At 40.1% G+C, this 18,092-nt stretch overlaps 1 protein-coding gene across 17 annotated transcripts in view; it reads right to left on the reverse strand.

Moving 5' to 3' along the window:
- The window catches only part of FMN1 (formin 1), a 432,624-nt gene that overhangs the window by 125,178 nt on the left and 289,354 nt on the right, over positions 1-18,092 (reverse strand). For all 17 annotated transcript variants that reach the window (XR_012073400.1, XR_012073398.1, XR_012073396.1 and 14 more), the window contains one exon: positions 4,689-4,781. Coding sequence is in view for 10 of the 17 variants with exons in the window: in XM_072962721.1 (XP_072818822.1) it covers positions 4,689-4,781 (93 nt within the window). In the remaining 7 variants the exon portion in view is untranslated. The remainder of the gene's footprint in view (positions 1-4,688; positions 4,782-18,092) is intronic.

An 18,092-nucleotide genomic window follows, 5' to 3' on the forward strand; every position in this document is an offset into this window, starting at 1 on the left:
TCCTCAGGCACAAAGAATGCAATTGCTTAAGACTTTGAGTGATAAGACCCTCTAGCAGAAAACGGGCTTTCCTACCAAATACTCAAGTACCGGGGAAGTACAGAAGCGTCCTTCCGCAATTATGGTTATCATATTACACCCTGTGCTCAGGTACTCTGATATTTCAGGACGTTCTCTTTCTCCAGCCCCTCTCTGGGCTTGTCTCATTCATTCCTGTTACCCTCTCAAGTCTCACCCGGTGCTCTCCTATGAGGCCAATATTCTACCCGCGTGTCTCAAACGTTTATCCAATAAGCGTGTGCAAATTTTGTCATTGTTTTCCATCCCAAATATGTCCTCCACGACAGTTATTCGAGCATGAGAAAGGATAATTTCCCTTTTCTCCTCTGTTTTTGTACTTCCCCTAGGTTACCAAGTCCTGGAACTCCTACCAGCTTTATCAATGTGTTCCCCCCAGCTGTTTCTTATTTTAACGGGGATTGCTTTTGCTCAAGTTCTTAACCGTCCTTTGCCTGGACTGCTGTGGAAGAGCTCCACAGGCTGGCTTCCAGTCTGACTATTCCAACTCTTTTTTATGTTGTTCTTAGTTATAATATATTTACTTAGTTATAATATATTTCCCAACACCCCAACATCAAAACAAACCAACCCAACAAAACCTTGTCACTCCCACCCACACTGTTTTTCAAAGGCTCTTGGATGCCTCTAAGAGAAAGTTCAAATTCTTCAGCAAGTCTTACTGTGACCCTCCTCTCCTTCTGGGTCTTGTGTTCCTTCCATGTGCCCTAGAGTCACACCAGGTCTCTTGCCACTCCCCTAAAACACATCACGCCTTTCATCCCGAGATTTGCAGTGTTTTCCTCTACCTGGAATTCCCTTCATACCTTGCCTGCTGAGAATTCCTAATCTTCAGTGTCCTCATCGGTACAACGGGGTGATAAAAGTGTTTACTTCAGATGGTTGGATGAAGACTAAGGAAAATGATCTGCTCCCCATGGTGCCAGGCATATAGAAGCAACCACCAAACGTGAGCAATCATTGTCACTGCTGTCAATGTCATCATCTTTGGTTTGGTTTTTTTCTTCCACCCAGATCTGAACAAAAACTTCTCCTTTGCTGAAAGTCTTCCCTGACTTCCTGGAAGTGTCAGTCATTCCTCCTCTCTGAGCCTGTATGTCTAATTATAGTACTGCATTACATGCATTTAAAATTGATGGAATTTTTATATTTCATCACCACTCATACTGGGGTACATCTAATAATCTGACATGCCATGATTTAATTGGCAGCAGTTTTTCTTTCTTAGTAGTACTTGGAATAATGGCATTTCTTATAAATGAGTGGCGCCTTAGATGAGATACTGTACTTAAACTGTATGATAACTGTTAAACTTGATTATCTAGGATGGATGCATATTTATAGTAGACGGGAAATCCTACAATTTCTATGAATCAGTGAATCATCTCCATAAAAAAGGGACCACTGCTTGGAACTCCATAGTAGCCAAGGGATATTGCACTGGGATACACTGCAACTTGGCAAGGCCCCACCCCCTGAACCACAGAGGAGCAGCCTGATGGAGTAGCATGCTGTCACCTCCTTCAGTTAAGCACCCACGCCTGAGAGCCAAACAATGACCAGACCCAGAGCAAACGTGGGGAGGGCTAGCTCATGATACTGCCTTCCAATAACCCAGGGTTCAAGTTGCGATGGTAGAGCAGTAACGTGCGGAGAGTGAGGGGATGAGATGGGGGAGGCCAAGGGACAGTACTTCTAGACAGCCCTGTCCAACAGAAACATAATGCAAGCCACAGATATGATATTAATTGTTCTAGTGGCCATGCTTAAAAGTGAAAAGAAACAGGTTAACTAAGGTTAATAACCTATTTTGCTCATTTAACCCAATATATTAAAAATGTTATTTTACCATGTAACCAATATAAAAAAGCAGAAATGAAATATTTTATATTTTCTTGGTTCTGTCTTCAAAATCCGGTGTGTGTTTGTTCTGTGCAGCACACCTCAGTTTGGATTAGCCACATTTCAGCTGCTCAGTGGCTGCGTGTGGCTCATGCCTGCCCTACCGGGTAGCACAATTCTAGACTGTTCTTTGACCAGCTAAGTTCAGTAATGAGTCAGTAGTCATAGGTATTTCAACAGTGGCTCCTTTCACCACACAATACCTGGGAATGTTTCAGACTGACATTTAAAATTTAAAATTCTTTATAGAATGGTAATTGTCCTTCGAATCCTTTTTGTGTCTCCTTTTGGTTAACTTGGTTTTAATCATAATTTGAGATTATTCCTATGTCCTTTCCATCTTCCTTTCACTCTGTTGGGTAAAGGAGAGGTGACTCCTTTATTCAATTGTAGACTTTTCCCCAATAGGACAGTCCTTAGGGGAGGGATGTATACAAGGACCATATACAAGGAGTATATGATTCATCTTAGGAGTCCCAGTGTCTATCACAGTGCCTGATACATAGCAGGCTCTGAAGAAATGTCTTTGAATATACATTAAAAGGTGAACTGAGCTTGAGAATAGTGGTTCTCTACCTGGGCTGCACCCTGGAATCACGAGGGGAATAAGGAAAAATGGTGATGCCTGGACCCACACTCAGAGATGCTGGTGGTAGGTCTGGAATTTGGTGGAGGTGTTGAAATCTTAAAAATCTCCCCCAGGTGACTCTAGTGTGTGGCCAGGGCTGAGAACCACTGATCTAGGGCTTTCTCAGGACAGCTTACTGGGGCCACATCCTTGCCTCTGGGACACGAAGTCCAGTTTGCCTCAACTTCAATTCCCTCTTCTTAGAAGAGATCAACAATTTTTTGGAAACCTTGTTAGAGAAGTTTACACGTAACTCCAAAGAGTGTTCTATAAATTCCTTTTCCAAGGCATGGAAGGGGAATTTCAATGTTCTAAATCTATTCATACTTATCTTTTTTTTCCCACAAAAAGAATAAAGTTCACAATACAGGTGTTTTAAAATGCTGAAAGAGAAAGGATCACAAGGCCATTACAGCATAAGGCAGATAGTACCCAGATATACACATTGCAGAACTTCCTAGATATAGAACAATAGCAATTAAAAATAGAAATGGAATCTAATTACACATGAGCCTAATTTCAAGTTAGTTATACATATCTCAGAAGTATAAATTGGGGGTCAGCAAAAGGAAATACTCCATGCTGTTCTTTAGGCCATCTTGGTTATACTTATAGGACATAATCATAAAGCAATCCATCTAGTTTAATAAGTCATACACAGAGCCCACCTAATTTTAGTCACAGACCTCATAAGTGCTGGTATCACTGTGTGCTCTCTAAATGATACCTTGCCTGATGACGTTACTTCCGTTACTTCTATCGTATCTGAAGTTCAGCCGTGGCCAAGGTTGAACTCTGAGCTCTGCCTCAACACAAATGAGCCCTCATCCAGGACGGGGGAGCAGTGATCTCTGCACCAAGGGACCAGCTGGAGTGAAGTTCCTCTGACACACTGACTGACAATTTCCCCGCCAACTCCCAAGGTGCCTTGGCCATACTTTATGGACTCACCCTGCTTAATGATCTTTGGTTGATGGTGTGGTATCATGTGGCCTTATTAACAAATAGAAACAGCATGTTGATATACCCCCAAAGACTCCTATCTGCATTTCCTCTGACTTACTAGCAAAAACAAAAGAGCCCTCTGACTACCCAACACTTCTTTTCCCCTTTATTGAGATGTAATTGACATATAATATTGTATTAGTTTCAGGTGTACAACATAATGGTTCAATATATGTATATATATTGTGAACTGGCCACCACAATAAGTCTAGTTAACATCCGTCACCATGCACAGTTAAACAAATTTTTTCTCTTGGGATGAGAACTTTTAAGATCTACTCTCTTAGCAACCTTCAACTACACAATACAGTATTGTTAACTAGCGTCACCAGCCTGTATGTAACATCCCCCATGACTTATTTATCTTATACCCAGAAATTGTGACCCACATTTATTTTTGTTTCACATCTTAGACTCAAGTTGAGAAATCAGGAAAGGAAATATCCAAAAGGCATTAAACATTCACGTTCACTACCAGCGATCAACAATAGTTCCCTATTCCTGCCAAAACCATGGAGGAAGGAACGTAACTTGGTAAGATTTTCAAATAAGTACTGGGTCTCCTACATATCACTTCCATCTGCAAACCCCATGGCGCTTATGGGTGCCAAGTGACTGGATGTGTGACATTCACCTGGCCCCAATTTTCCTTTCTGAAAAGGAATGGAAAATGCAACACAAGTTTCCCAGTTGCTACGCTCATAAAGCCAGAAAAGCACCGTCTGCCTGCACAACTGCACATGCCTTGTATGGACATCGCTTGTCAGTTAACATGCACTGAGGATCCCCTTGGGATCCATGAAAAGACAAAGGGAAAGCCTTCCCTCACACAGTTTACAAGAGCAGGAGTAATGTTGAAGGATTTAAAATATGAAAGCAGATTTGAAAGGTGATTTAAAGGCTACAGGACAACTCCATCCACCCTGAGTGCGTATCCACCCTGGGAAGATGGACTGATGGAAGCACCGGAGCTGCCAGTGCTCAGGCAGGATGCACATGGGTGGGTCTCAGAGAAAGACTGGGGAAGGAAGGGTGTTTCAGAGTGTCCCGCACATACAGCTGACACGGCTCCTACCTTTCTGGAAGAACTCTTCAAGTCTGTCCTTGAACGGCTGCAGATACTCCTTCGGCGACTCCTTACACACCACCGCCATCTGTTTCTCACTTGCTGTGAAGAGAAGGTGGCCGTTAGACTTTCTCAAGGACTCGGATTTGCTGAACTTGTGCTCTGTGCTCTGCACTTGGGTATTAACAGTGCAAAATTCTTAACAATCGCCGGTTATCCAAATTACAGGAGAAAAAGCAAAAACAAAGAAAAATAATTAGCTCACTCTACACTTTTTTTTAAGAATAGGGAAATGCATCACCTTGAACTTTTTGGTTTTTTTTTTTTTTAAGAGCAGCAAAACCTCTGACTTGGGACAGGTAAGTTACGCTGCTTTAGGTCTCTCAAAAATAAAGAGAGGCAAAAAACTACCTAAGGACTAGTCCTAGGGAATTAAAGGCTCAGACCCTCTTCAGACTCATACTCAAAACGTAGAGATTGAAACAGATTTTGCAGAAATTCCCAGGCCTGGAACCACCAAACTGGTGATTCCTCAACGTGATACCTACATCCCAGCATGAGAACTAACTCCAGGTTAGAGAGGACTGAATCTCTCTGCACTGTTCATCTACCCTTCCCAGTAATATTCCATTAACACATGTGAAATCACTTTATGAGATTAACTTCAGACAGAATATCTAGAATTTACAATCAGTTGCTTTTTTGATAATCAAGACCCCTCAACTTAGTACTGACTTGGTGATATGGAAACCACAGTAATCCACAGTTCACCATCACAAAAGGCAAGACGCATTTCCCCGAGGTTTCTGCATGTCTGTGCCAGAGGCAGCAATGCACTGGGGAAAGAAACGCTTCGTTTCTCCAAAGCTAGAACAGAATCGTGATCACTTCTGCTCGTTGATCATGGCTAGAAGTTACAGACATGTCTTTGTCGAAGAGAATATAGTAAAGCACTGTATTTCACCATACAGAAATCATGCCACCTGCTTCAAAAAAATAAAGGTATATTCCTGAAGGAATTTACATAAGCAAAAGGTAAGGCAGTTTGGAAGAAGACCGTTAGAAAGGATGCCTTATTTGATGTTGGGAAAATCGTATACAAGAACTTTGTGTTATAGTAACTACTATATATAAAATAGATAAACAAGGTCCCACTGTAGAGCACAGGGAACTATATTCAATACCTTGCAATAGTCTATAATGAAAAAGAATATGAAAAGGAATACATGTATACCTGAATCACCAGGCTGTACATCAGAAATTAAAACAACGCTGTAAGTCGACTATACTTCAATTAAAAAAAAAGAAAAGCAAAAAGAACTTGGTGTTTTCAAAACTAGCATTCCTGAATGTTTACTATGTAGGCAATCCACAGGCCCGTCAGCCCTGAAGCACAGAAAATGCCGAAGAGGTCACCTAAGGGTCCCTCGAAATGACAGTTTTTCTTGTGGTATTGCCAGCTGTATTGCTGGAATCCTAGCTAGCTCTGGGAGACAGTCAACTGTGTTGAAGATGAAAGCATGATGTGAGGGAACTCTGGCAAGCTACGTTCTCAGAATGCGCTACCAGGATTCCTGCCTGGGACCATGAGGCAGATCACAGGACACCAGGGTCTAAGAACTTTCATGACAACGCTGTTACTTTCTTAAAATTTTTGATACTCTCTTTTGAATATCTGTGATTAGCTATTCTGATAAGCATTCCAGTGCTTCTAGGAAACCCTGTCCACTGGGATGCAAAGACTTTCTTTCTCCCTTCCCTGCCCTTGCCCTTCCCCTTCCTTCCTTCCTACCTACCTTCCTTCCTTCTTCTTTCTTTCTCTTTCTTTCCCTTCGTTTCCTTCCCTTCCTTTCTTTCTTTCTTTAATGATCTATTTGACTTGGAACAAATTCCTTAAAATCAGCCAAACCTTCATGTCTAAACATTCCTTTTCCCCCCTTACATTTTTATCTTTATTTGTCAGTGTATCTGTCCTCTCTCCAATGACTACTAATAATTGTCTACTATTATCGGATTTCCCTTTACCTCTTTCCTAGGAGATGGGCCACAGGCCAAATGATAAGCACCCACTTTTCACCACTACTCTACTCTCCAAGTGGTGGCTTCAGGCTACAGTGGTATCAGAGAGGTGGGGGGACAGAGCAGACGGAGCTGGAATGTGTCCTGCAGGCAGGATGAACAGGGCTGGGCTGACGACACAGTCCAGGTAAGGTTGAGGGTGAGGGGGCACACGTGTGGCTGGATGTGCCATTTGCCGAGGTGGGGAAGGGTGGAAAGCACTGTTTTATTGCTCTGTTTGAAGGGAGAAGAGGTCAAAAGCTAACTCTGAAACTTGTTCATTGTTCTCCGGTCACTGTAATTATAAGACAAGACCATCCACTGAAAACAATGGGGGAAAGGTACAAAAAAAAGATGAAACTATTAATGGGTTCTCGTTGCTAATTCAACTAAATTTAAACTCCCAGGCCTGAGATATAAGGCCTTTTCCATTATGGTACCATTCTATTATTCAGCTCTATTTCCCACATGTATTTGCCCAATGAAACCAAAATTATGCAGTGTTTCCAAATTAATATCAACAAGTGCTCCCAATTCCATGCCTTCAGTCATGTGGTTCTCTGCCTATTCTGCTCTCATCCCATACCTTCCACTGCATTTGACAAAGTCCTGTTCATCCTGAAAAACCTTCTCTGAGATGCTGCTACCATCATAAAGCCTTTCCAATCCAAAGTTTTTGCATCTTTCAAATATATACCTTCCATAGAGCATTTATGTTTTACTTTTAATTATATTTGTGTATTTATGTTAATCCCTCTGAATCATCATGCAGGTTTCTTTGCTCATCCCCAAGTTTTTCCAGAGAGCACCATGCATGTGGCTAAAGCACCAAATCTCCTCACCCCAGCTAGATTCTTACATGGAGGAAGGCAGAAAAGAATTAGCAATGTTGACCCAGACTCAGAGTGGGCTTTCGAGGGGTGCAATATGACCTCCACGTCTCTCAATTCTTTGCCTTTATTCCCAGGAGAGGTACACCAAGGAGTCCCTGTCTCTCTACTCTGCAAACACTGTGCTGTCCCAAGCCGGTTTGAAAGGGCCCAGTGTATTTTAAAGACCCTCCACATCCCAACCAAAAAAAAAAAAAAATCCACCACTTCAATCTGTAAGCCATAAGCAAGGGTAGCAAAGATGATTCTCCTGATTGAGTAGTTCTGAGGGCAAGCCTAGAAACAGGAGACGGGTCAGACACCCTTTGGAAGAGGTCTGCTTTCAAGAACTAGCATTTTTCAAAGAACTTTCATGACAACATAAACTTTTCTGATGATTTCCAGCCCAATCTGAAAACACAGGTAGCCACATTTAGTCTCCCAATACAAATTAGGAGAGTCTTTTGAACCCCTTAACTAGCCCTCTACCACATTCCAGTTCCAACAACTCCATTCCACTTATAGAGCACTATGTTTCATGAACACAAATAATAGATGGTGAGGCAGGCCTGCATTTTGGTGAGAACACATAAGGGGACTTCTTCAAAGTCTCTTCTCCCTAGTCAAAGCAAAGCCCAAGGCAGAGCTTCTTTTCCCAATTACATAAGCGAAATCCCCACCTCTGCCTGAGTTACAGGAGTTGATCATTGTGGCTCCCCCTTTGTCCTGGCTGTGCGGACAGAGCCCCTGGGCTCCACCAAACTGCTCGGATTTAAGAGGCCACATAATGCTGTGGTAAAGGGCTCATGGATGGATCGAGACCTACCTGAGCGCAGGTGGGCTGTGGCTTTTCTCATTTGCCAAACCCCTCCATGATCATAGGCATGATATGAGAATTTAGTGAGATAATGCATGTAAAGCAGTCTGCAGAATGCCTGGCATTAGCAAGTGGCCTCATATATATTATTTGTTGCTTTTATGACTTTGTAAAATTGGTTGGGAAACATGTCACAGCCAGCAGAGCAAGAAAGTCATGGCCAGGGATTATGTGCTACAAATTCTACACACTATATTTATGGAAATACGTCCCAGTGCAAATCTCCTGTTTGGAACAAAGAGATAATAATGATTTTTGTTCCCTTGCTGAAGTTCTACCACCCACGGTGAGAATTCACAGAGAAACTCCTGGGGAAAGACGAAGCAAACTGTGAGGCAAGTGCTCTTGGCCTCTGAGCCTCACGGTTTTGAACTAAGAAACACTGGAACCAGTGCAAATCAGGGGGAGAGCAGCTCCCCTGCTGTGCCCTGAGGTCTGCTCCGCACCCCAAAGGGCCCAGTCTCCAACGTGGCCTGTTAGAATTAAACTTCTCCCCACGATCAAAGCAGAGGGCTGCCCTCCGACTGTCTCGGCACAGTTGCACACTTGGTGGCCAGGCAGCTTGCCCACTTCGACTTATTCACTTGGCTTAGCCAGGATGCATTCGAGCAGACAAATGGGAGACCTGAAGACTCATTAACGATGACACTGGAGACCGGCAGTGCATAAAGGAGAGAGGTCACTGACAAATCCCCAGTGTCATGTATTGTCCAACCAGAAGACACATACACGGTGTTGCTAGACCACCAAGGTTGCCCCAGACACAGGCAAAAAAAGCCAAGACGAAGCCAGAGGCACTTCAGACTCTCTCTCGTCTTTTTCTATTATATTTGACACATTAAAATATATACTAATTCCTGAAGTTAGTTACTAGTAAGTGATCATTGTGAGAGATGAAATATTGAAAACCAGTATATAATAAGATGATTGACACTAAATTGAGAGTATTTTCACTTAAAGGTTAAGTGCTTGTGAAGCTTTTAAAATATAAATATAAAATAAAGCACATAAAAGATAGCCAATATTTTATAGTAACTATAAATGGAGTATAAAATTCTATAAAAATTCTGCATCACTATGTTGTACATTTGAAACATGTAATATGGTACATTGTCTATATCTCCATTGAAATTAATAAAATAGGTTAAGTGCTTGTGAAGCATTTTAGAGGAAAGAAAGATACAGCTTTGAATGTTTTAAGATTAGACTCTAAAGGGGGTTGTCTGTTTTTTTGTTGTTGTTGTTTTTTGCTTTTTTGGTTTCTGATCCCTAAGAATAAGGAATAAAGTTTTCTTAATTATTTAAAAAGCCTGGGTAGGTTAGAAGGATATAGAGGTAAGATCCAGATATAATTCATTAAAATCTAATACACGGTTAATGATTTTAACAGATCAAATGATATGGGCATTTTAAAGGAAAATACAGTACATGTCTCTCTGTATTATTTGAAGGACATAAGGACTTAGTAATGAAGTCAGAATACATTTTTAGGGAAAAGGGAAGATTTTACCTAGGCTCTGCTTTTTCAAACTGGAATTCTCTCTTTTCTCCTCTCTGCTTCCCTAATTCCTACCCAGCCCCTCCGAGGTTCTGTGCCAGTACTGCCTGCTCTTCAGTTTCATAAGATCTCTGTCCTTTCCAGGAGCTCCATGCCCAAAAGACCATCAAAGAGGACTGCTAAAACCCCATAAAGAACTGACAGACTACGAACCACTATACTCAAATAAATGGACAACCTAGAAGAAATGGACGAACTGCAAGAAGTATACACTCTCCCAAAATGGAACCAGGAAGAAATAGAAAATATGAACATACCAATTACCAGTAACGAAATTGAATCTGTAATAATAATAATGATAATAATAATGATAATTAATAATACTAATAATAAACCTCCCAACAAACAGAAGTTTAGGACCAAATGCTTCACAGGTGAATTCTACCAAACATTTAGAGAAGAGCTAAAACCCATCCTTCTCTACTACTCCAAAAAATTGCAGAGGAAGGAGTGCTTCCAAACTCATTCTCTGAAGCCAGCATCATTTTGATAACAAAGTCAGATAAATGTATCACATAAAAAGGGAAATTACAAGTCAGTATCGCTGATGAACACAGTTGCAAAAATCCTCAACAAATTATCAGCAAACTGAATCCAACAACACATCAAAAGGATCATATACCATGATCAAGTGGGATTTATTCCAGGGATATAAGGATTTTTTTTTCAATATCCACAAACTGATCAATATGATATGTCACATGAACAAACCGAAGAATAAAAACTATATCATTATCTCCATAGATGCAGAAAAAGCTTTTGACAATATTCAACATCCATTTATGATTAAACCTCTCCAGAAGTTTAGTTTAGAGGGAACATAACTCAATATAATAAAGTCCATATATGACCAGCTTACAGCTAACATCATATTCAATAGTGAAAAGCTGAAAGTATTTCTTCTAAGATCAGGAAGAAAACTAAAATGCTTACCCGCAACACTTTTATTCAACACCATATTGGAAGTCCTACCCACAGCAATCAGACAAGAAAAAAGAAATAGATGAAATCCAAATTGTAAAAGAATAAGTAAAACTGTCACTGTTTGCAGATGACATGATATTCTACACAGAAAATCCTAAGGATTCCACCAGAAAACCACTAGGGCTCATCAATGAATGTGGCAAAGTTTCAAGGAATTAAATTAATATACAGAAATCCATTGCATTTCTATACACCATCAATGAACTCTCAAAGAGAGAAATTAAGGGAAAAATTTCATTTACAATCACATCAAAAAGAATAAAATACCTAGGAATAAACCCACTTAAGGAGGTAAAAGACCTGTACTGGGAAAACTAATAAGACACTGATGAAAGAAATTGAAGAGATGGAAAGATACACAATGTTCATGGATTGGAAGAATCAATATTGTTAAAATGACCATACTACCCAAGGCAATCTAGAGACTCAATGCAATCCCTATCAAAATACCAATGGCATTTTTCACAGAACTAGAATAATTTTAAAATTTGTATGGAAACATGAACTATCCTGAATAGCCAAAACAATCTTTAGAACGAACAGAGCTAGAAGGATCAAACTCTCTGACTTCAGACTATACTACAAAACTACAGTAATCAAAACAGTATGGTACTGGCACAGAAACAGACACACTGATCAAAGGAATTTAACAGAGGGCCCAGAAATAAGCTATGAACTTGTGGTCAATTAATCTATGACAAAGGAGGCAAGAATAGCCAATGGAGAAAGGACAGTATCTTCAATAAGTGGTGCTGGGAAAACTGGACAGCTACACATAAAAGAATGAAACTGAAACATTCTCTAACATGATATATGAAAATAAACTAAACATGGATTAAAGACCTAAGCTTAAGACTAGAAACCATAAAACTCCTAGAAGAAAACATAGGTTAAACACTCTTTGACATTAATTCTAGCAATAAATTTTGGGGGAGAATCTGTCTCCTAAAGCAAAGGCATTAAAAGCAAAAATAAACAAACGGGACCTAATTAAATTTAAAAGCTTTTGCACAAAGGAAATCACTGACAAAACAAAAAGACAACCTACTGAATGGGAGAAAATATTTGCAAATGATATGATCAATAAAGGGTTAACTGTCTAAAATATATAAACAGCTCATATAATATCAAAAAACCAAACTACTCATTTAAAAAAAATGGGCAGATCTGAGCAGACATTTTTCCAAAGACAACATGCAGATGACCAATAGGCACATGAAAAGATGTTCAACATTGTTAATCATCAGAGAAAAGCAAATTAAAACCACAATGAGTTATTACCTCACACACGTCAGAACGGCTATCATATAAAAGAACACAAAGAACAAATGTTGGTGAGGATGTAGAGAAAAGGGAATGTAAGTTGGTGCAGCCACTGTGCAAAACAGCATGAAGGTTTCCAAAAGAACTAAAAATACAACTACATATGACCCAGCAAGTCCACTTCTGGCTATATACACTAAAGAAACAAAAACACTAATTTGAAAAGATACAGGTAACATAAACAGCAGCATTATTTACAACTGCCAAGGTACGAAAGCAACCTAAGTGTCCATCAAAAGATGACTGGATAAAGAAGATGTGAGATACATACACACACATACACACAATGGAATACTACACAGCCATAAAAAGAATGAAGTTTTGAAATTTTGCCATTTGCAACAAGAAGGATGGACTTGAAGGGTATTGTTGCTAAGTGAAATAAGTCAGATGGAGAAAGACAAATACCGTATGATAGCATTTATATGTGGGATCTAAAAAATAAAACTAGTGACTATAACAAAAAAGAGATTCACAGATACAGAAAACAAACTAATGGTTATCAGTGGGGAGAGGCAAGCAGGGAGGGGCAAGAAAGGGATAAGGGGTTAAGAGGTACAAACTCCCATGAATAAAATAAATAAGCTACAAATATATATGGCACAGCACAGGGAATATAGCCAATATTTTATAATAACTATCAATGGAATATAACCTTTAAAAATTGTGAATCACTATGTTGTATATCTGAAACTTATATAACATTGTACATCAACTATATCTCAATTAAAGAAAGTGAAAAAAAAGAACTGAGAAGCTAAAGCAAATACATGTGTTTTATCAATGGGGTTTACATGAGGGATACAAATTGGGGTTAAATTATAAAGGGCAGAGATTGCTGGGTGAAGAAGTTTACTCTAAAGAAATTCATTCTATAAATACATCAATTCACCAAACCGCCACTGCATTCCAACTATGTGACACAAACTACTCAGTGCTGGGGATGTATCAGTGGAAAAAAAAGACTAAAATCTCTGCCCTCAGACATTATAGTGAATAGGTCACCGACAAACATGTCTTAATGGGAAGGGCACATAGTAATTACTGTTTCTAGTAATTTGCACAGCATGCAAACATGTGAATTATTTCTTTTCATACTGTACTTCACAGCTTCTCTTCAGGAATAGCAGGACAGGACAGGGTCCTTCCTACCGCTTTGCACATTAAGCAACACACACATACACAGAGCTTTAAGTTTTCTACCTCAAAACAAAACTTTTACCAAAATAATTTTTTTTTTTAAATTCTGAAGTCAAAATAGCAGTGTGAGTGCAATGAACCTACATAATGCTTTTTTCTGGTCCTGGCCTTGAACTGAATGGTTAGGGGCTTACATTAAATCCAATGTATTAAAAGAGTAAAATAAAAACAGCTTTTAGCTAGCTGCAATTCAAAGACTTCTATGGAGGGGGGAAATCATACATAAAACCAGTAAAATATTAGGAATTTTAAAAATTTGCATGTTAGATGTTTGGCATAAATGAGAATGCTATTTTGTGGCTATTTTCTAAATATTCTTTTTTTTTTTTTAAGGCTACATAAGGGAAGATTCCAACTTGATTTAAGTCAAACACAAATGACAAAAGGTTTTAATAAAAAGTGCCTAGTTCATGTTCTTGAGCTGTGATGCTGGATACAGGGTGGGGGGAGCGCATTTATGGCTTGGCATGGTAGGGGAGTGAGGGTGTTAGAGGAGATTCTGGTGCTGGGGTGAGGTGTGGGACAAACAGAAAATCTATTCTAAAAGAGAATTCTGTATAGATTAGATTTCAAAGGGAATTAACCACTAGCCTCATTTTCTGCTAAAGAGCTCCCAAAAGCCCAAGTATCTGGGCTTGAATCAGACAACTCTCAGCACCAATGACCCTTGTGTGGGCAACTTATACACAATTAAAGGTGTCTTCTTTCTTTATCCTTCGTCTGGGGATTCAGTTGATATGATTAACATGTCCAAACTATTCTTCCTAGTGACTCTCTGCACCCAAAGGCAAAAAATCTGTATCCAAAGCAGTCAAAAACTTCAAAGGGCAACTGGGTATTTGGAGTGAAAATACAGACCTTAGACATATGGGCCTGGGTCAGAATGTTATCTCTGAATAAGGCAGACACATAGATGGACTTATACATACTAGTGCTACTTTGTATCTGTTACATGCACGGTGCCTACGCCTCAAAAGTCAATTAGAGGTAGGGAGGGTATGCTCAGTGGTAGAGTGTGTGCTTAGCATGCACAAGGTCCTGGGATCAATCCCCAGCACCTCCATTAAAAAATGAACAAACAAGTAAACCTAATCACCTCCCTCTCAGCAAAACAAACAAACAAACAAAAAACAACATTCAAAAATAGTTAATTAGAACATTACGCTAAGTGAAAGAAGCTAGTCACAAAGGACCACGTGCTGTATGACTCCATTTATACGACATGCTCAGAAAAGGCAAATCTGTAAGATAAAAAGTAGGTTATGGTCACCCAGGACTGGAGGAAGGAGGGACAGAGAAACCAGCTGGGGCTGGGGGGTGATAGCTAAGAGGTATGGGGCTTCTTCTTGGGGAAATAAAAATTTTATAAAATGAATTACGGTGATGGATGCACAAATTAGTGAATTTAACAAAAATCACTAAACTGTACTCTTTAAAAGGCTGAATTATATGAATGCGCTTGTATCTCAATAAAGCTGCTTTAAAAAAGCTAATTAGGAATTGTGAGCCTTACCTGGAACTATGATGAGCAGATAAGTAAAGAATACCCTATCTGTGCTGCTTTTATAAGGTAGAGTGATTTTTCGAAACTTAGGTGCAGTGAAGTCTTCATTATATCAGGTGCAGTATTTATTAAATGTATCTGAAGTAGCAAGTGAGGTTGGAATATATATTTACTTGAGAAATCAAACACATTCGTCTTCAAAAGGTACCAATAAATCTTGTCAAAATAAAGGACCTAGTAAACAAGTAATTGGATTTAAAGGAAATACAAGCAAGGCACTTAAAGAATTTGTGAACTTTTAATAAATTAAAACAAGAGCTTTGGTATATTTTTAATTGTGGAAAATAGCTATATATATTATAATATAAAATATATACACGTACAGATCGACAATACACTAGAAAAGTTTCCTCTTCGAACTACTCTTAAACTAAAGATACATTTATTTATTCTTAGTTTTCCATCCTCTTTATTGGCTTGGAAAGTTATTTAATACCTCTCTGACTCTTAGTTTCCTGATAAATAAAATTTCATTAGGACTAAATGAAATGCACATGAAAAAGCACTTTGTATACTGAGCAGTAAAATGCTATCCAAAATATTCTTCATCCATTTAAAATATTCAAACAGTGCTAAGCCCAGCCAGATAACATTATTACACATGGTTTTATTCTTTCCGTTTCCAAGAACAATGAAACAATAACAACCCCACAAATTCTTTGAACAAGTTGACTTTCCTAATATTTATGTGTTTAGTAAACAACAAATGACTGTTATAAATAGTCTAATCTCTTTCACAGCCAAGCCGTCTTTTAAAAATGGCCCCCACTCTCACTTTTTGTGTTTCTCATTCACACTTAATCCAAGACCCACTGAAATTTATTTCACCCCTTTTATGACACCCCCAAAAAACCACCCTAAAGTCACCAATGAACCCATCCTATTGTCACTGCCTTCTTTTTTTTTTTTTTTTAATCTCATTTGAGTTTACTGTCCAGCAGGATTCCACTCTGTTGACCACTTTCCCTTCCTGAAACACTCTGTCCCTTAGCTCTGTGTCCTGCGTTCCTGGCTTTCCTCCTACTTCTGACTGCTCTGTGTCCTCTGCAGCCTCATCCCTCTCCTCTCATGCTCCTCTCTCTCTCTCTCTGGACGATAGCCAAGTAAACACGCTGGTAACCATCTCTAGGACTGTAACTACTATGTTTACGCGTCTCGCCCAGTTTTGCCTCCAAAAGAGCTTTTGAATGCACCACTCCCACCAGACTGCTGAGGTACCTTTTCACCTGTACGTGCCACGTCCACCCCTGCCTCCCTCTGAGCTGTCCTCCACACTGGAGTCAAACTGACCTTTATAAAAGACACATGGGATTATGCCAGTCCTCTGCTTCAGCCCACCAGCCGCTTCCATAGCTTCCAGAGACTGACCCTTGCAAGGCCCTGCCGGGGGTGGAGGGCTCCTGCCTGCCTAGCCTCACTGCATCCCCTCTGCCACTCTGTGCTACAGCCACAGTGGCCCTCCCTCACTTCCTTAAACACCATCAGTTCCCTCCCATCACCAGAGTGTTGATTTTTTGTTTTTTGTTTTTTTTTTTCTTTTTTTGGCCAGTGACTCTCTTCCATTCCCTGTAACCAGGGCCTGATTAGTGGTTAAGGATCATTTTCATCTCAGCTCAAAGGTCACTTCATTGGGATTTCTATTTGACCCCCACTCTATACCAACGAGGTACCCTCTGTTATACAGTCTCACAGCATGGCATACCTCCCCTTTGCAATTATCCTAGAATTTTCATGATTATTTGATTATCTTCCCCATTAGGCAGAAGCAGGGCATTCCTATCCCTGGCATCTAGTGTAACGTCTGCCCACACCAGACACTCAATAGATATTTGCTAAATAAATGAGTAACCTACCAAATGAACAAAGTTATATACATGCAGTACAGACATTAGTGCCCTGACAGAATTTGTCTGTAGTAGACACATACACAGACACATGAAAATACGTCTTTACATGTCTAATGTATGTAGATAGATGCAGGGGCTGGAAAAACACATGTAGACCGAATACCAAATCGTTTTCACTCACATTCATTCATTTAGATATGAAATACACATTTTAAAAAAAAAATCTCAAAAGCTAGATGTAGACTTCTTGGAAAGGGACTAGTCATGATTGGAAACAAAAATCTTTGATAAATTCTTGGAGTAGTCACGCATCCCAAGATCTCCAGATGAGGGCTTAGGAATATTCTGGCTTCAGGGAAATGGGATGTTGTCTTTCACAACAGAGGAAGCGGAGTTTGGATCTCTTTCAGGAGAGCCGGATACAGACAGTTACGGGTAGGAAGAGAGAAGCAGCTGAACTGGAGAAGTCTGGCCTCTGGGGCAGCCCCACAGCTGTGGCAAAGCCTCCTGAACTCCCAGGGCTTGCTGCTGTGAGTGAGTGTGGCCTGTGAATAATGAAGAAGGGGCTGAATTTTTTACACCAAGTTTGGACCTAGTACAGAACAAAGACACCTCACATGGAGGCAGAGGTGCCCCCATGTATCCCTCTGATCCCCTTCCCCTGCAATCCTACAAACATCTTTGTTTTTCCACAGAGGTGGGATTTTGGAGTGAGCTGCTCTTAGATCACAGGAGACAGGGTGCTTTCTAGCCCTACGATGCATATTTACAGGTTATACAAACACTCATACGCTCAACATATTGAGTATCTGCACCATGCCACTGTGCTAAATGCTGGAGACAAATATTTAACTAGACATATCGGTCGCCTCTCCTCTAAAAATGTTCATGAGAGTCTAAACACTGAGAAATCAACACGATGTAACACAGTGCAGTGTCACGGGATGCGGGCTAGAAGCTTCCAAATCGGACTGGAACTGAGAGGTGGTGGCCAAGGAAGATTCTCCAAAAGAGGTGACTTACAAGTTGAATTGCAAAGGTCCAGGAGGAGTCAGCCGGCCGGCCAGCCAGCCAACCAAGGAGCATGAAGGAAGAGGGAAGTAGTTTTAGAAACAGGAAATACGGGGAGTAAA

Source organism: Vicugna pacos, chromosome 6, assembly GCF_048564905.1.
Source record: "Vicugna pacos chromosome 6, VicPac4, whole genome shotgun sequence".
Lineage (NCBI taxonomy): Eukaryota > Metazoa > Chordata > Mammalia > Artiodactyla > Camelidae > Vicugna > Vicugna pacos.